The 19704-nt window shown below is 46.7% G+C and overlaps 2 protein-coding genes across 3 annotated transcripts in view; one reads left to right on the top strand and one right to left on the bottom strand.

Annotated features, from left to right (window-relative positions):
* The first annotated feature begins 3412 nt into the window (after window positions 1–3412).
* Cypl (peptidyl-prolyl cis-trans isomerase-like 1 Cypl) lies at window positions 3413–5926 on the top strand. Its single transcript, XM_050175564.2, has 4 exons — window positions 3413–3521; window positions 3690–3844; window positions 4111–4179; window positions 5547–5926. Exons 1-4 carry the CDS (start codon window positions 3466–3468, stop codon window positions 5768–5770), a joined length of 504 nt encoding a protein of 167 aa, XP_050031521.1. The 5' UTR covers window positions 3413–3465; the 3' UTR covers window positions 5771–5926.
* A 3974-nt stretch (window positions 5927–9900) lies between these two features.
* LOC126527689 (helicase ARIP4) overlaps window positions 9901–19704 on the bottom strand; it is a 50009-nt gene continuing 40205 nt past the window's right edge. For both annotated transcript variants that reach the window (XM_050175556.3, XM_050175557.3), the window contains exons 18-21: window positions 17677–17861; window positions 13920–14090; window positions 12403–12461; window positions 9901–11267 (exon numbers count right to left, since the gene is read on the bottom strand). In XM_050175556.3, the coding sequence (XP_050031513.2) occupies window positions 11010–11267; window positions 12403–12461; window positions 13920–14090; window positions 17677–17861 (673 nt within the window). In that variant the 3' untranslated portion in view covers window positions 9901–11009. The remainder of the gene's footprint in view (window positions 11268–12402; window positions 12462–13919; window positions 14091–17676; window positions 17862–19704) is intronic.

The following is a 19704-nucleotide window of genomic DNA, read 5'->3' as shown; positions in this document are numbered from 1 at the left end:
TTATCTCTCATCTTTCGCTGTGCTCGTTCACTTGGTTACAAGTGACATCGACGTTCGCAGCAGTCGGCACATGATTGCAGAGGTGTGTGATGATGCACTTGTATAGACAGCAAAGAGTAGAAATAAAAGGTAAAACATATCATTTGCATAAGAATATAAATATTATGCTGAGGTGTGGGCAGGATACCATCACTCCGTTTCAGACGGGAAATCGCTCATCATCATCATCATGACATTTGAAGGGGATGTTCATATCATAAACAGATAGCATCAATAAGTGAAGTTACCAGCCATTTCAGAGGTCTATTTTTATAAGAGCCATTCAATCCTCCATCTGAAGAAGTTTGGCAAATGGTCATCAGGTGTACAATTGTGTGAGAATATGCGCCATTAACAGGTGAGGAGGTTTCTGAGGGGGAGAGAACATTTTATTGTTGAGTGTTCAGCGAATTAATGAGCAGGTAACGTGGCCTTGGTCCAGGCCACCTCTGTCAACATACTTGATAGTAGCTAAGATGTACGCTGCCAGAAGATGGAGGTAAAGCTGGATGTCATAAGCAATAAGCTCCTTGCTGCAAGTGAAACATGTCTTCCATCTGCATTGGCTGTAGCGGCTTTCCTGGCAATTCTCACGTCATGTGAGACTGCGCTGGAGTCTACGTGATCATGCAAGACAGTCTTGCTCAGCTTACCTGCGACGTAATCTAGAGGTGTGGGTGGCAGACTCCTGCCTTGTCACCATGCGGGCCGTTCTAGTCCACGTTCATCTCTTAAGCCTAGATCTGAACTATCTACTCCCCATCTATTCCTCCCTTCCCTTCCCGGGCTCCCACACTTGCAAACCCTGTGTCAAATTCGGCCACATTGTCAAATTCTGTAATGGCAGCATTTTGACCCAAACAGAAAGGCCGTAGGGTCCCTCTGGGCCAATCATAACTGACAAGATGGCAGATTTGACTGCCCAGAAAAGCACCTTCGGCAAACATATTTTACTTCCGGACTGGTTCTGCAGCAGTAAATGTTATCTCTCTCTAAAAAAAATATCTATGTTAAGCGACTTGGCAAGTGTATTTGCTCTATTGAAGTATAGAAATTTGGATCCTTTCTTGGGGAAACTCAGACGTACCGCGTCTTCGGTGAGGTAACACGCAATGTCCGTTATGTCCGACGGTGAACATTGCCTTTACCTTGTTTAGGATAGTGTTCGCGAAGGAGAAGAAAACGACACCTCGCGCGCGCCGAGGCAGCCTCCCGGGTGCGAGCCACGGTCCGTGGTGTGGCCGGCGGGCGCGCTCTCCCACATTCCTCGGTGGTGTCTCGTCTCTGCATCCATCCTCGATCGTCGACTGCAAAATTGCGCCTGAACCCTGCCGCGCCCGCACAACATGCACCTGGGGGTCATCGAGATGGCCTCGCTGGACGCCCTGCCCGGCACTAGCTCCTCCGCCGCTTCTTCCTCGGCCTCTCGCAAGGCGGCGGCGGTATTCAAGGCCGCGGCGGCAGCTAGATCCGCCGCCAGCGCCGCGGCGGCCGGATCGGGCGACGTCTCGGCCAAGACCGTCATCAGCGTGTTCGTGGTGCTGGGCGCCTTCCTGGTGGTCAGCGTCGTCGGCGCCGCCGTGACGTTCGTCGAGACGCAGGCCAAGGACGCGAGGAACCACAACCACTCGGCGCCCTTGGTGGAGTTTATCCAGTTCGCGCCGAACGAGACGCTGCCGGCCCAGCAGCCCGAGCTGCAACCGGCGCCCGAGCGGCTGCAGCGACCGGGATCGTTGCCGCCTCGTCTGGAAGAACGCTCGCCGCCGCCGCTCTCCACCAAAGATGCCAAGATGGCGTCGGATCGCGAGTACACCAGCGACGCGCCTTCCAACGGAACGTTTTCGCTCGGCAGGATGCTCGACGCTCTCGCGGCGGGCAGAGACGTCAGGATGGGGGCAGAGCGCCTGTGAGGCACGTGTATGCCGGCCCTAGTGTTGTATCATGCATGTTAGTTAAGATGATATAAATGCAGGAGACGCCATGTTTTAAAAACTTGCTTTTCTGTTTTCTTCTTCATTAGACGCTCGCCCAGCACGTGCCACCTAATGGCGCGGTAAGCGACGTCGACGTACTATGTACAATTTTGGGCCACTTAAAAAAATATAAAGTAGATGTCGCAGTTTCGCGTGGAAGGCGAAGCATCGATTGCAAGAGCAAAAAAAAAAAAAAAAAAGACAGCTATACGAAGTAAGAATAGTAGTTTTATTAGCCGAATCAGATTCCTTCGGCCGTATAAACCTAGCTGTAAACATTCGCTTACTAACTAAATTAACAAGCATGATGCCACGCGCGCACAAGCAAACATGAACACATCACTCGATGACCGCGCCCACTCGACAGAACGCCGGAGTGAGAAATCGCGGCAGCAGCAGCGAGCGAATTGGCCTTCGCGCTGCCTCTCGCTTCAACGCAAACTAAGCGGCGAACACAGCGCACACGAAGCTATCAGCACTCTGCGCACTCTGTCCCCGTCGCAGATCGCTTTCAAGACGGGGACCACGCGGCCGCGCCATATGTAGCCGCCGTCGGAGTAGAATGCCCCCTCCCTCCTTCCCTACCCTCGGTGCCTTGCGCGCGACGGAAAACGGCGCGCTTCCTCCGCGCTTTCCCCCTTGCGCACACGAGATTGAGCCACAATCGTCGACTCACCCTCGCCCGCTTTCACTTGCCCATACAGCGTACGGCGCGCGTCGACGATGTTATCGCCCCTGGACTCTATACGGACCACCACGGCGACGGCAGAAATGCGCCTGGAGTGGCCATGTAATTGTTATTGCAATAATAAAGAAATACCCGTTATTTCAGGCAGTGCCTATAAAGCCAGATGTATAGTCAGCTTCAGTATCGTCGTGGCGCGAGGCATATAAAGGTAGCGAAAAATGTGCGCCTAGAGCATTTCGATCTACCTGAGTGCTCGCAGTATGACAGCATGAGAAATTTTGCCTCTTATGTGTTCCAACCTATATAAGGTGGCCGTAGGCTGTGCGACGCCATAAAGGTGACGGTGCTTATATCTTTTGTGGTGAAATGTAATAACCTTGTTGCTATAACCGTGTGGCGTTGTGCATGTCGAAGTTCCAAACTGCTAAAATAAGGCATCAAACCGCATAATGGATATTCGTCGTGGAAATAAACCTGCCGCGCAATACAAATGTAAGCACGCGGTGACAGAGGAATAGTGGATTGTCGGTGTCACTGTCACTAAAGAATGGCGCAGTTTGTCTTGCCAAGCACGTACGATACTAATTAAAGGTGCGGTTATGCGATGCAATAATTGCCACCCTCGATATCACTCACGATCATCGTATGACTTGCTTTGGTTCTTTGGCGAAATCTGGGTTTTCAAAACGCGCGCCTAATCACCAATATGGCTGCGCGAATTCAAGGCAATCCAAGACCAGATCCGATTGAAGGACGCAAATCAAAATGACGGGCATCCCGGATAAATCGTGGCAGCCACCGTACGTGACTCTAGAAACAACGTAAGTATTCATTTCCTTGCTCGAACTTTTGTATTGATTCGATGCAAGCAAAACTCGATAATCACAAAAGCATGTTGACAATGTTACCAGGTTATTTCAAATGCTACTTACCATGTTTGGGACGCATGCCGGTGACGCCGAAGCCGTGTTCTCCTGTGTACTGTGCAGCATGGGCGACATAACAGTGGAGCTTTACTGGAAGCACGCCCCCAACACGTGCCGAAACTTCGCCGAACTGGCGCGCCGTGGCTACTACAACAACGTCAAGTTTCACAGAATCATACCGGACTTCATGATTCAAGGCGGAGATCCCACGGCCACAGGTAACCATATAGCGTCCATGTATACCCGCGTCGAGCTTGCGTTGACAAGCTTTTAGTGCCTTTAGAGAATTTTTGTCGCCGAACATTCCTGCGCCGCCAGACGTCGTTTGCCTAACTGCCTCCTTCCACATGCGCGATTGTCTAAAACTTTTCGTGTGTGTGCGTGTTTTTCTTTATGTGCGCGTGCATGTGTGCGTGCGCGATCGCGCCAAAGTATAGCTGTGTTTTATAGCATTCAGTGAAAACAAATTTTTATGCAATTTCAGGTAGAGGCGGCGCGTCGATCTACGGCAAGACGTTTGATGACGAGATACATCCGGAGCTGAAACACACCGGTAGGTATTTCTCCTAGCGTCTGCGTTCGGACCGTACCACAGTTAGATTATTGGTCGCACACAGCCAGCCACTTTCTTTAAACTTGTGTTCTGGTACGTACGACGTGTTCAGACATGCACAACATAACAGAAATTCAAACTGCGCGAACTAAGGAGCACAGAGAGAGTATGACACTAGAACAGGCGCAGTCCTTTTCTCGTGCTCTCCCTGTGGTTAGTTCGCGCAGATGAAATTTTTGTTAATATGTACGAACTCTACCAACAACAAGCTCTTCTGAAATGCACAACGTACTCGTGCAAATGTACTTCATGCTTTTCTGATAATATATAAACAAATAAACGTTTCTTTGAACTGGCCATGGTGCTGCCGAGCACGTCGCCTACGGCGACTCGCATAGCCTGCAAATTGCTTTGGGACCGTTAAGCCCCATGATAAAATTTCAAAACATGCTCGTGGTGCCTGTAACTGTTGGTGAAGTACATCATTTAAACTTTTACTCACCTGCTGAAACTGCCGTATGCTCCACCCATAGCCTCCCAATTTTTTTTTCAGTGCTAGCCCAGTGATGGCAAAACCAGGGGTCACTGATAGTGTGCCACTTTCCTATTAGTTTGCTCCAGTTTATGGGAGCATGGTTAGGGTCAACTACTTTCCTTACGCATGACCACACGTCACGCAGAGGGCAAGGATCAGGCCAATCAGGCACGGAGTTGCAGCAGTGCCCAGCTAAAGTTGTCCACGGCTCTAGCAACAACAGGAATAATAAAATGACTGGCAATGTGGTGCTCCTGCAGTGTACCAATGGCTCGCATGCATTGTGGAGTGACTAGGCTGGCAGTGAAAAATGTAGGAGGCTTATGTTCCATCTCTCAAGTCATTTGTAGCCCTGTGGAAGCTGCAGCACTCTTCAGCCAACAGAAAGTCCAAATGCCCCTTGAGTCTGCACAGCAGCTGCTTAATTCACGGTGTACGACGGGCGTGCCCAAAGTGCCTAACACGTCATGCATCGCTGTAACGCATCCTGCACCAAACAAAAGCAAAACTCTAATCCTGCCATTAATCAGACAGTTACGCCAGAAACTATAGTCCAGTGCAGAAGGATATTGTCTGGGCACGCCTCGTACTTTTGGCAGTGCTGCAGACGACTTGAGCAATGGAGTCCCAACAGCAACTGTGACATCCTAAGTTAGAATTTTGTGATTGCTATTAATTATAGTACCCCATAGTACACGAGACTTGGCACCCGGTATAGGAAACTTCTAATTGCACAATATGTACATGCATAATATTGTAAGAAAAAAAAAATGTCCTTGTAGGTGCATACAGTGCAGTAATGCAGGGCACATATTTGGCATTTCTAAAACAGGAGCTGGGATACTGTCCATGGCAAATTCCGGTCCAGACACAAACGGCAGCCAGTTCTTCATAACTCTGAGTCCAACGCAATGGCTGGACGGGAAGCACGCCATCTTTGGTCGTGTACAGTCTGGCATGACCGTTGTTCATCGCATGGGACGAGTCCCTACCGACAACAATGACCTCCCCCTCGAAGACGTCAAGATAGTGCGTGCTTTGGTGCGGACAAAGTGACCAGACCCTTGGTCTGTGCACCCATGACTGTTGTCACAACTTGTCATCCCTGGTTTTGAAGTCAAGCTGCTCTGTTAGAGTAACACTGGAGTTTGGCAGGCAGTTTCGTGCTTTTTTCACTTTTATGATGTTTCATTAAATGATGGATTTGGCATATTTGATGTATTCATCATCAGATGCATTACTCGGATCAGATACAAACTTGTGATCACCCACTACAATGGATATAGCAGTCTGCTGCTAAGCACAAGGTCATGGGTTCAACTCCCAGCTGCAATGACTCAATGTTTTTGTAGGTGGAATGTCAAAATGCTAGTGCACTTAGACATACGCGCTTGTTAAAGAACCTCAGCTGGTCATAATTAATGGATTCCCCTAAACTATTACCTCATTTTCAAGCTCCAGTTTCCTTACACTAAATCCTGTCAACCAAATCCAGTCTAATAATCATCAATGCTAAATTAATAGTGGTGCTAAAAAAACCTTAAAAGAGGGCAAAGGTAGCTAGCTTGGCAGGCTCAGGGGAACAGCTCTAGTAGACTTCAATCATAATGTTATCATACAACAGTTTATAACCTTTGGTTTGTATCCTTGTCTCACAGTAATCGTCCTCTACCTTGCCTGCCTTTCCCTTCTTTAATGCTGCACACCTGGTACTTCCAGGTCACGAACAGCATGCCCATTATCAGTGCGGCAGCATTCTTGACAGCAGTGAGTTTTCAACAAAGGAAATGCAACCAGATACAGACGATTATTATTGTGTTTACGCACCAAAGGGTGTAACCGTTTTCAGAGTGCAGGGCTGATGCTTATTAGTAACCTCAAAGACATTGCAAAATGAATCGCTGTTGAAAAGAGTGTGTCCAAGAATTAACATGAATGACAAGATCCACATGAATCTAAATTACGTTGTGCTGAGAGTCTGGCTCTACAAAGCAAAGGACGGCAGTTGTTAGCCGCTGGTTACACCGCAAGGTGATGGATCCATAATAAACTGCCACGTGAATTTGGACGATTGAGCACTGCTGAAATACTTTGCATATATATCTAAAAGTGTTCTGAATTATAACCAATCCGCAATCTCCCAATCCAATTATCTGCCACATTACACGCCATTTCTATTCTGTTGGCACCCATTCCTTAGCTGTAATAGATTCGTCTGCCTTTCTTTCTTTTAAAGAATCTTTTTATCAGTTCTATGCATTGTGGCCTGCCTGCCACTAATTCTTATCTGAACTAGCTAATATTTACGTTCTTTCTATAATATGTGCAACAGTTTTAAAGATTTGCCAATAGTTTTCGATTCTATTGTTTCTATGCTCCCTTGCTTCCTTTCAGATATGTTACCCTACAAGCCAGTCAACGTGCTATGCAAATTGCCTGCCTCTGAAAGCACGAAAATGATGAAAAATGTTGAAATGATTTGGAGGCTAGACCATTCCTGTACCTTTTGTCTAAGCCAAGTGTTCAGCATTCTTGGAAGCTTTTTTTCCCTAAACTCAGTTTCATACTGTGCAGGCAACAGTGTGGAAGCTATGCAGTCACAGAAGTACAACTTTGCACATTTTTCAGGGCAATTTCTGATCTGTGATGCATTCTACGGAAAACCTACTTCACATGTTACAACTCGCAGGTGCAAGGTTATATGTCAAATCACAAGTAATTTGGGTACATTTGTGCTTCCGGTACGTGACATACCATGTATTGGTTGCAAGCGCAAACGGTGTGCTGTGGTCAATAGTTGCACTAGAAACTTGTCCCTCCCTTCTGTTGGTGGTAAACAGTTCAAGGTCAGCGACACCTTTCGTGTAATAATTGCATCACGTTATGCCACGTAAATGTATCGAACAATTTTACATCCCATTACAACACATGTCTATTTCATATGCAATGCACTATTTTTTGGGCGCAAATACAAGCACCGAAAAAGGCCCTAGCCTCCGTAGCATTGCCTGCTGCTATACATGAAGCTGTGCATGGTTGGAAGCAGCGCAGTTGCCAACGGAACATGACCTTGAGGTAAAAGCTTACGCGCTAATTTTTCAACAATTTTCTATTGCAATTCTTGTCCTCCGTCACTGGCCTACACGTGGTCACAAATGCTAACACTAGCCACACGGTGCGCCCGATGTGAAAAAAAGGAAAAAAAAAAAAAAAAACGATATATTGTGCCAAAATTTCATGCACAGTCGTAGCTCTGCACTCCCATCAGCACTAGGAAACACAGACACTCGCTCTCCAACAGATATTCAGATGCTGCTGGAACTCGTCACGTTTTTGCTACAGCTACGGTAATTTCAGGCACAAATTGCAACACCTTCCCTTTTGCTAGTTTTTGAAGTGTTGTCACACACCATGCTCTCTGGAAATGACCGTTTCAACTTCGATATTAAAGGGGCATAGAAAAATAATTTGAGCTGTATCCTTTTCAGCCGCTGTGTGTGCATGCCAAGGTAGCGCATAAAAAGCAATAACACCGACGAGAATGACATTTAAAACATGCTGCATACATCCCAAGACACTTGTTTGGACATTTGCTTCCGCTGTAAATACCACATGCAAAGTGTTTTAATGAAAGGAGTTGAAAGGTTCGCGCTCGGTAAATGTGTGCCGTCATGTGGCGGGTTCACTGTTTCTGATAATTTTTTACAACAGGCTCATGTTTCAAGCGACTGGACGAGTGTTTTACCAGTATGCTAGATAGGAAAAAAATCTTGGGAGATGCGTAATCCTTTTGCCTTTAAGAGTAAAAATCGCTAGCATTAACGGGTCTCTGACCACTTCTCATGCTTTCATTTCTCACCACGAAGTCAAAGACCACGGTGCATTCGTTATGACCCCTTCTAACATGCTTGAACCAACTAGCTCTTGTGGCCATTTCGCATTCCGAAGGTCATGGGTTCAATTTCAACCTCAACCCCAATTTTCTTTTCTGCTCAATTACTTTGGTTACAGGAACCTCCCTCATAAATTTGGCGTGAATGCGAACGTTCTTTGACCTGTTAATGAATTCTGTTAATTCTTTCTTCCATTGGCAGCTTTTGCTCGCGTCCAACGCATGGTCAATGCACAAACGCTGACGAGGCTAGATTTTGTCCATAACGGGGCCCTTAAAGCTTTAATAGTTCACTTTATATGTTTCTATAGAGAATTCTCGCATGCTGTACACATTTTGTTAGATTGTCAAAACTCACTCAAGAATTCAAAATTCTTAGTCTGTTCAAGCTGCAGTGCGCTTTTCAAGTATTTAATGTAAGAAGAGCGAGATTAAACAATGTTTTTGAATGGGCAGAGTTAATCGACACCTAAGGGGGTACTATTACCCTGCAACAATTCTTAATATATATCGCTCTTCAGGTGAGGAGAGGGGCCTGTAAAGCCAGGAAGGGTGCTATAACAAAAGACTGGTGGAGACTTTCTTCTGCACCAGTTCATGTCTCAGCGACGTGGATTTTGACATCTGCTTGGCCCCAATTATTTTTTAGCGAAAGATGGATCACATTTTATGCTAGAGTAGCCAAACATTGAACTCCACAAGTTTCAAGAACTTTCACAGTGCCACAATGGCCCAATAACAACAAAAAACGCTTTAAAAATCCCCGACCTCGCACCTACAAACCAGTGCCAAGATTTCGCCGCAATATTCAAGAAATGGCAGCGTAGCCTTCATTCTTCTATTCTAGTAACCAACCCTTTACCACTACATTTACGTACATGGTGCCTTGAAAATTTATTCGTGATAACAGGTTTAGTGTTTCCGTGACCGCCCAACTTTCAGTTCGCTAAATAGTGCATTGAAGTGAAAAGGTATGCATCATTGCAATCACTCCAGAAACTTGTCAAACCTAACGACCTGATCAGTTACTGACTTTGCCTCACAACAGCGGAGGAACACATAACAAAGTGATGGATCAGATCATTACAGTGCATTTGCGTGTTTTGCAGACACCCAATTTCAGAATCTAGAGTCCACGCTGAAAGGCACGTCTACTTCCATTACACACGCCTAGCACACTGTGGGGCAAAGTCTTAGCTGATCCAGAGCATAGTTCGTTGTTGCCAATTAGCCCAAGTAAGGGACGAGCACAGAGGCAACGGCACGCGATGAATAAGGCGACGACAAAACGGCATTCAGGAAACATCCTTTCTTTTTTTTCTCCCTTGGCTAGATGCACTGAAATGATAAAATTTAATGCGGAAGTCACAGGAAACGACAGAGACACACACAAACAAACTTGCAGGACTCGATGACGCGGGAGGTCGAGGCAAGAAAAGTCAACCGTCTGTCGCTTGCACCACGTCGAGGGAGGTTGTGGGGGGTCGAGGCCAGGAATGTTGACGTCGGAAATGCTTCTGTACAAACTGCGACGCCACCAAAAAAACAAATTAGAGCGAAAGAGAGAGAGACTCGATGGTGGCGAGAGAGGACTGCACTAGATTGAATGATGCGCTAAGACCGCGCGCACACACGCACCTCACGACTTCTAGGCCAAATGGAACGGAAAGAAGAAGAAAAGAGGTTTTTAAATACTGCATTGGCAAGCCCCCCCTCGTCTCCTGTCCTTGTTTCCTGAAAAACGTGCCGACACTCCGTCCACGCTTGGAGCTGGTGGTTGTCGTGCCCTTTGTCGCAGCTCGGCATGTCCGGATCCGCGGCGGCGCTGCTCCGACAGTTCATTTTTGTTTAAATTTTAAATAAATAACTTTCAAATTTTCTAACATGCATCTTGTTTTCATCTCTCGGTGCGACATACACACACACACGCGCACACACATGCACACAGCAGCCGTCCGTGGAGTTTGCGCGCAGCGAGTTCATTGTTTCTTCCGATTCTCAAAATCAGAGCACTCGGGGCAAAAGAATAAAAAAATCAAAAGGCTTCATAGCGGCCACTTGAAGAACGAAGGGAGGAAAACAAACTCATCGAGGTGTAGAAGGTGTTGCACGTCTCTCATCAGTTTTTTTTTTTCTTTTCTTTTTGGAATGCTCTTCTTTAGTGGTGCCCGCTGTTCCAGCTGGCACCCGGCGCTGGAAAAAGGCTGTTCTTTCGGGAGAACACAATGTCAGAGGAACACAGTTTTCTCTTGGTTTCAACTTGGTGTGCGCACAACAATGCCGTGGCCTCTCGGCAGCGCGCGGAGAGCAGTCGATGAGCTGATCTCATCTACACGCACGCGCACACACAGACAGACGAGAGATCCGCAACGCGGCGGCATTGCTCTTAGGGCGACGCCGTCGTCACACCGCGACCGACTCGCCGCCACTGCCGTTTCCTTCCTTGGGCTTTTCGATGATGGCCGCCGCGCCCTTGACTGCTGACACGGGAACGATGGCACCATTCTTGCGCCCACTGCCGTCTTCGTCGTCGCTGCTCTCGTCGGGCAGGTCACTGTCGTCGTCGAGATTGATGACCTCGGGTGGCCCCTTGCTGATTTGTCGCCCCGCGACACCCGACAGTTGGACTCGGCCTCCACACTGCAGCGACGGCTGAATGATCTGCGCGGAAGAAAGATAGTACAGCAAGCGCTCAAAGCTCTGAAGTGATGCAATGAACAACTGACTAAACGAGCTTCCAGAGTATGAAATTCGAGAGACAGACTGCTGCCAATGCATTTATTCGAGGATTGAAAGCTGCTGCAGTGCCTAGTTACAGTGCAACCATTGCAGTACATACCTGAGTGCAACAATGAATGAGCAAGCTGAGGCTGACGCAAGAAATAGCTTGACCCCTCTTTCAGAGGAACTGGTGGTCATAACACGAGAGACATATACTCTAAGAACCAGCGGCAGCTTTGTTGCACATTCAGAAATACAAGTCCGTATATGTGCAAAGTCTTCTATTAATTACAAGTTTTGCTTGAAAAACAAAAATGAAAGCAATAGCAACAATCGTCAGCAATGTGGGGCTGCGTAGCGTAAACAGCACCCCTGAGGATACCAGCCGGCATAAGTATATCTGGCACGACTCAGTGTGTTGCTATATGACAAAACTGTGTCATTAGGGCTCCGGCAGCATCGCGCACCCGTACACATTTACAGGCATGCCACCGTGGCAATCAGCTTCAAATAAGCACTAGGAATACTGTCACCTGTAGACGCCGACTGAGCTAGAATGCAAGGCACTTCCAAGCACTACCATCCTTACTACCCTTATACGTGTCCTGGTTGCCAGCCATATTTTCTACAAAATTAATCAATGACAAAGCAAATGATACCAGAATATTCTCACTGCAACAAACATACGTTGTCAAGGGTACAATTCCTTTAAAGCAAACATTTCTAACCTTTCTACGCCTACTTTGCTAACCACAAGTAGACAAACATGACAAAGTAGCGACATCTCGCAGATTTGTGCGACGTATGTACATGGGACTCTCCGTGGAGCACACGATAGACACTTTTGTGTCAAAAAGACAGCAACATACCACCTATGGACTGTGAAAGATAGTTTTTCGCTGCACCTTTGTCAGCAAGATCACTGCTTTGACTTCTGCAGTCGTCAATGCTAACTCATCTTGGCTGTGACGACCCAGCTATCTGATTGAGCTTCTAGATACGCCAGCTCTTATTGCAAAATCTCGGCACGTGAAACATTTTCATACGCGCATCAAAAGACAGCGCCAGTACTTACGCCAAAGGACTGCTTGTTCCCTGCACTTGTAGTGGCAGCGTTACTGCCCACAGATTCACCTGTGAAGAGCAGAACGCGTTTCTTGTCACTTCAGCTTAATGATATTTGAATGAAGTAATGTTACCACCGGGGGGAAAAAAGACCTTGGGGTAGACTTGAGTAACTTTTGGAAGCTACACATCTGCTCAAACTTTTCTCTCTTTTCATCCCTATATCCCATTCCCCCAGTTTAGGTTAGCAAACCTGAAAGAAGTCTGGTTAATCTCCCTGCCTTTCCTCTTTTCAATCTCTCGCTCTACACTACACGTAGAATAGTTGCCCTGCATCACGTAACTCCTGAATTTTTTCACCTCCCTTGGTTTACAATTGCATAAAATGAAGATCTTACAGAGGCATGACAAGAAAGCTAACAGAATCATTGCCGAGTATGGCAAAAACTGCCATCCTTTGTAAAACCACCCTCCATTTTTCAAAAATATGCCACAGCGCAGAGCAATCAATGAACCAGCTACATGACCAAACCATGGATGCTCTCAGTGAGGCTTTGGTGCTTTAACTGAAGCTGACAATGTTTTGGCTAAGTTGGAACCGACGGATCCACAATGCAAAGATTGGTGACTGCACTTCGTCCATGATGTACCAGTGTGGCCACTAATAGTGGGAATGAGGGAGCCCCCATCGGCACCTTGCAAAGTCTTGGCATACGATTTGTCTTAGCAGACGACTCGCCGGGCTTTTGGCCAATCATTCCGATTGCGCCTGTGACGCAAGACTCCATGAGGCGCCTGTGTTCACAGGCTGCCGTGTTCCTGCTAGCAGTGGCCATGCCTGTACATCCCAATACCAACGCTGTAAAAACTGGCTGCCACGAATGAGTTGTCAGTGATGCCGCAGACATCGTAACGGTGTTCCTCAACGCGGCCACCATCTGCGGCAGCAGAGAAGTCAACAAAACTCACCTCTAAGAGTTGAAGCGAGCTCAACGCTGCTTAGCTACAGTGCTGGTCTCACAAGAACCAGCACATTTGGCGTGAAATAGCAGACGGCAAAACCCCAGGTTGAAGAAGAAATCAGCTTTCGCAGTTGAATGTGAATGGGCATTGCCAACTTTGTACCACTAACTTTTAATCACTATGTTAGGAAAGCCACACATTTAATCCAAAGTGCAAGTACTGTAGCCCCTTCACTGCACTTCTGTGTTACTTTGCAATGCCAGGACAGAAAAGCCATAATGTGCAGGCAGAGTGTAGCAGAATGGTACGCTGGCCATTTGATAAACCAGAGCCGCCATTTGCAAGGATGCCTTTTCCAATGCTATTCCTTTTCGCGCTTCTTTCGTCAGAGGGTCACAGCTCCACTCCGCTCGCATTATCACAGAGATCAGCCGGCATGAACAGTGGATGATAAGAGTGCCGTAGAATCGAGCGGAAGGTGTCGCTACAAAATCGCAGCTCAGCAAGTTGTAACAACAGCGCAACAGTAAGAAGCAGAATGACAAACAATGTGATGGAACTGACCCGATTGTCCTGCCACGGCCATCTCTCCAGTTGTGGGAAGGCGCACCGCAATGATGCGGCCATCTGGAATCCGAAGGTACACGCCCTTTGGAGTCTTCATCACCAGAATCTCAGTTCCTGGCGGGATCTCCACTGGAGGGTCCGACGAATTGTTCAGTGGTATGGTCACCTCTGCACATAGGTAAATTTCCCACCATGCTCAGTTACTGCAGGCTTAGATGGACACCTAAGGCAAACCCTATTCCAACATGCACATTACTTTTTCCCCAGAAATGGGTCAAAAGGTAAATTGCGTGTTACAATCGGATACAAAACCGAAACTGTTGTCAAAGACAGTGTCACTGTCATCACTAGATGGCGACAGAACAAGTTTGCATGTATGTTGGCAACAACAAAGCAACTGCTTTTCCATAACCTTTACTATGAAAGCATCATTAAAAATCAATTCGCATGCTAAGTTAGTGGTAACAACATTGTGCTTTTGTCGTCCCATGAGACTTCTTGCATGAGTCGCAGGACTAAGTGCCAAAGTAATTAGTAGTCAAACCATGGGCTACCACACCATTTACAAAGTGTCTTCGTTCGAGAAACTGCAGTGTAGTAAACATTAATGGGCTGCACAATATACGTCATGTAGCGGGCCATGGACAGCAATAAATGGCTGTTTGAAAGTGACGATGATGGGCATTAAGTGAGAATAAATTTACGTTCTGTGACAGCAAACTATTCAGGTTTCATTCATTTCTGGTTGCAAAAATTAACAGGCATGTTACTTTTCTCTTGTTATAAAATCTGGTGTGCGTTAGCTCTGGAGGTGCATTAGAATCAAATACGGAAAGTCAAGCTAGTCAAGCTAAAATGCCTAAAAAAAGTCCGCCTACATTGCACCCTGTGAAAGTGGATGTACGGCCAAGCTGGTGTGAATGTTAGACAAGTACCACCACACTAACCGACATTAGGTGACATTACACAAGCAGGCACGTATGCAGAAGTGCCCCACGCGTCCTCATTCTTCTAGGTCATCTGCCAAGCACAAGCGCCTCATTGAACCAAATTAATGTTTAAAAGTCAACTGTGTCAGAAAATGCATAAAGTACAACTTACACACAAGCTGCAGACATGATAGCTTTGGATTGTAATACGAACATACGAGAAAACATAATTCTGTTACGCAGAAACTAAACACAATTCCCCTTTCCAGCTGTCGGTTCTTGGGTGAGCACGCCACAAAAAATCCTGACCAAGCAGAGGCTAACAGCTTCGCTGTAAAAAGTGCCCCCAAAGTGCCCAAACCCCGCATTTACAGAGCTTTCCCAATCAATAAAACAATTGCAAAAATACATTGCCAGCTATTTTGGCGCAAGGTTTCTGGCTTATTGGTAAGCTGTGGTCAACTGTCAATAATAATAACAATTTTCTAATTGTGCTGTGTTTAAATGTGAAAGATGATTCAGTTTAGCCAATAAAATTTTAGAGTTTGGTCAATGAAATTTTACAGGATTTGTTTTCTACAGCTGAGTGCTTGGGAACATACAACAATGAATGTACTACAGTCAAACCTCGATATAAACGAAGTTTGCGATGTAACGAACTATTTTCATTTCCGGATTTTAGTTGCATTGAAAACCAGGTATTCTTTTTGCAATTTAACGTAGTAATTTCATTACACTTACATTACACATTACATTTCATTACAGTTTCGGTTAAATGAAACTTTCGGCCATTTCAAGCATGTACTTGGAGCCTGTATGGCTAGTGAATCTAGCAAAAAACTATAGAGAATGTTGGCCAAGGCAAAAGTTACCATATCTGCACGATTCTACCATGCCCCTAATTGTAACCCACAGTTACATTGTCGCCCAAATATAAAAAAAAATTAACTTGGTGCCAATTGTACCGCGCACATAAGTAATGAAACCTGAGTCGACACGTACCGTGCTGAAACAACTTTATAGAGCATACAAAGGTACGCAGACACGCACACAGCTGGATCTTAGCGGCCAGTCACTATTGGAGTCCGACGACACCTCCTTTTCGCATCTAAAGACTACAGCAAGCCATCTTCAGTTCCATCTAATGCATTAGAAATGCCACACGTACAGCAAGCTGGAAAATAGCGACCACTAACCAAGGCATAAAAAAACAATGTCCGTTCAATAGCAGTCTGGCATAGCCACCTTGCATTGAGTGTTTTTTTTTTTCTTTTGGTAGGAATAAGTTTCGTTTTTGATTTTGAGTAGAATTAGTTACCGACTGTAACACGCATGCAAATTTAAACGCACTTCTTATTCAAGAAGAGTGCACGTTAGAATCATGCAAATACGGTATTTCAAGCATCCTTCTACACGAAAAGTTTGAGCGGCAGCAAAATTGTTATCAAAGCGTCGGGACGCAGTAGACAGGAAACACCACTGTGCCATTCGTCACGATGGTAAACAACTTGCAGAGGCCATAAGGCATGAGGCAGCTCGCAGCGCCCAAAGAAACACGAGAACTGATGATTCCTACTGCGCAAGAGGGATGGGGAAGGAGCAGACGCACGGTAACGTCATCAAGCAAGCACTGTAGGGGGCGGGGGGGGGGGGGGGGGGGGGGGGGGGTGCAGAAATGTGCGCCTATCTGCCTTCTTCGACAGCGTGGGCCACAAAGCTTATCTTGGAGGTAATCTCTCCGTGGCAAGTGCAAAGGCCGAGCCGAAATGGTTAGCGCCTTCACACACGTTTTTGTTGTTCCCACACGTCTGGTGTGGGTGGTCGCATAATCTCAAATCTCCGAGACACTGTGCGAAGCACCGTTCGCTTGCGCTGTGACTGCGAGTTCGTGGTCATCGAGAGAGACCTGTTAATATTTGCATGAGTGTGCGTCACACCGATAAAACTATGAACCTTACTTTGTGTAGTTGTCTCTTTGCTATTGCCATCCGCCTTTCTGGAGAAACTGTGGCTTTTCTCTCTTTCTCTGCTTAGGACGAATGTTCACATTTTTTTACACTTTTGTTTTTAACTTGTGGGTGCTAGCTGTGGGCACGAAGTGCGGTGGCATCCAAGATTTACGGCACTGCGCAAGGCAACACACGCAACTCTCGGACAACGTGAGCCAAGTCGATGCATTGCTTGTTTTTAAGCGCTTACTAAGATACTAACTCCCAGGAGTGCTGTTTTTAATGCTGAAACATTAAACCCCGAATTAACAAAATTCGAGATTTGTCGAAGTTTTTTGCTGCAAGTACACCTCCGTTATTTCGAGGTTCAACTGTATAAGTATTTGAGTGCTGCTGAATTTGATGCAGTCCATACTGCCATTACCACTCCAACATTGTACAGCCTGGCTGATGCACTTTTAAAGTTTCAGAAGAAAGGTGGCAAAATAACCACTTATTAATGGATGCTTGCTGTGCACTTTTCATCACCTACATTTTCTAAAGAAAAAAGAAAATGTAGATGTCACATTCCGTTCAGTTCTCATGAAATGTTTCTCTTAACAGTGCCAGTGATACTAAACCTTTCTTTCTTTTCTTTTCTGACATAAGTTAGCCCAATAAGCAGCTTTTATGTCCACCATCGCCTGCCTGGCTGTCTGCCTGCACTCATAGCCTCTATGTGAGAATATGCACAATTAATTTTTCTTGCCTCGGCTGCATAACTGGCAGTGCGGGGTTCCCTATCATAGCGGGCTGTATGTGCGAAAATTTCATACTCAAATTTGCGTTATCTCAAGTCATCCGAGTTTACTTCCACTGCCTGAAGGCAGAACTTACTTGCAGGGACCCGCATCCTCTGTACTGTCATGCCTTGCCGCAGCAGGGACTGCATGACGTTTGGTGTGCCCCAGACGGGCATGTCTCCGTTCTGGGAGCCTGGCTGCATCGGCGAAGGCGTGGTTTGTGTCGGGCCTGGACCGAGGAAGGTCACCGTGCCTTGCCGGTTCTGCCATGTCTGGTACCTGGTTTTATGGGAGAGTGCGACGCCACTGTCAACACCTCCGATGCGCTAAGCCAAAAAGAGATTAGTAAAACTTGAGGGTTAAGGTTCGCCCTGCGACCTCTTCTGGCAAGCTGGCTTTCCCACAACCACCAGCACCATCATCATCCTATTTCATGTCCACTGCAGGACGAAAGCTGCGCTTCCCTTCACTTGGCACCCATTCCGTAACACTAATGGTCCACCGCTTATCTAACCTACGCTTTACATGGCCTGCCCACAATGTAGACTGCCAAAGCTGGCTTTCCCACAATGCAAGAAAGGCGGCTGACTCCACACTAAAAGGCTCATTATTGTTTGGCTAGTAACTTTCCTCACTTTTGTGCACTCCTCCTCATGATACCCGAAATCCAGAACAATGGATCACCTTGCCAGTCATAACTGTTTTAATCACTGGTGGCAGACATTTTTTTTCCTTTGCCATAATGCGAGGTTGCTGCGATCATTCTGTTACAATGGAAATGATGTTACATAGTACAGTAAAACCTCGTTAAACCGTACCTGCTTAAACAGTAGTTTCGGTTTAAAAGTAGTAAAGTCAATTCCCCGACTCAGCGGCCACTGAACATAATGTATTTTGTATCCGCATAAACCATACCAGCTTATTCCGTACGCATCAGTTAAAACGTAGCGTTTCCACTTTTCGTTGCGCAAACACGGTGGTGCGTCGTCTCCATCGGGCGGCCCAGCAGAACAACGAGCCTCAGAGATCAGTACAATGGCCTCCAAGCGCCTTGTGCGCTTGCATGTGAAGCCGCATCAACATCATCATTTCGACACCGTGCCAGAGAGCGTTGTGGCGTTGTGCAAGCGAGGACTCGCGTCATGACGAAGCTCGGATAAAAAAGACGCCGGGTGCTCAGCATAGAAGAAAAATTAGACATCGTCCGTGCTATCGAATAGGACAGAAGAAGTCGGCGCTGGCCCGCGACAAGGATCTGCTGTTGACTACAGTGTGTGGCATTTGGAATGCGAAGTTGCTCGGCAGCGCTGCTGCGACCGCAAAGAGATGTCTGCAACGAGGTTCGACATTTCGCCATCGTTGCCTCTGTTGTTGCCGAAGTGTCGACTAGCGACAGTGATGAGGACGACACGGAAAGCGACAGCACGGGCAATTCAGGCCCGACAGTGGCATAAGCTGCGTGCTACGTCAGCCTCATGAATGCAATCGTCGCAACGAGAACAGGGGCGCGATAACGTAACTATTCCAAATCAAAAGTTTTCCGAACTCCGGCACCCGGCAATGAAAAAGGCGCCCCGGGACTTCTGCAGCACTACTGCGCGCATGCACGGAGAATACGTAACGCCAACGAGGAATCTGCCGTGCGAGTGTTTGCCGAGAGGAGGGGGCTGGCTGAGAAGCTGGCACGCAGCTTTAGTAAGTTTGAGGCCGCTGTCGTGCTAGGCCGCGGTGGCATCATACGAAAATAACACTTACGTCACGCGAAGTGAATAAGTACTGCATGTTTTTTCCCCTTTCATCGCACTCTCTCTGAGTTCCGTTTTCGACAGGTAAGTGGGCGATCTCATGCTATTTCGGTTAAACAGTACTACCGTTTAGTACGTACTTTTTCTGAGCTCCGGCCGACTATGGTTTAACAAGGTTTCACTGTACATGGATTTCTATAATCCTTGAACTTGTGGCTTCAACCTTTCTTGTGATGTTATAGTCGAATGCCTTGGTGCCTCCGAAATCATTTGTTATACAGGTCACTTCGTTGTGAAGGTCGCGCACTGCACAGCTCGCAACAGAACCGGGACAGAATTAGTCCTTCGTTATACAGACCATTTCTTTGTATAGTTCG

Source organism: Dermacentor andersoni, chromosome 9, assembly GCF_023375885.2.
Source record: "Dermacentor andersoni chromosome 9, qqDerAnde1_hic_scaffold, whole genome shotgun sequence".
Classification (NCBI taxonomy): Eukaryota; Metazoa; Arthropoda; class Arachnida; order Ixodida; family Ixodidae; genus Dermacentor; species Dermacentor andersoni.
This window is presented reverse-complemented; position numbering and strand designations above follow the sequence as displayed.

Bases quoted from the DNA above. Each gene is read 5' to 3' on its own strand.
- Cypl (XM_050175564.2), top strand. From the start codon at position 3,466: ATGACGGGCATCCCGGATAAATCGTGGCAGCCACCGTACGTGACTCTA. The intron at 3,845-4,110 runs GTAACCATATAG...ATGCAATTTCAG, and splicing joins CGGAGATCCCACGGCCACAG to GTAGAGGCGGCGCGTCGATC. The intron at 4,180-5,546 runs GTAGGTATTTCT...TTTCTAAAACAG, and splicing joins TCCGGAGCTGAAACACACCG to GAGCTGGGATACTGTCCATG.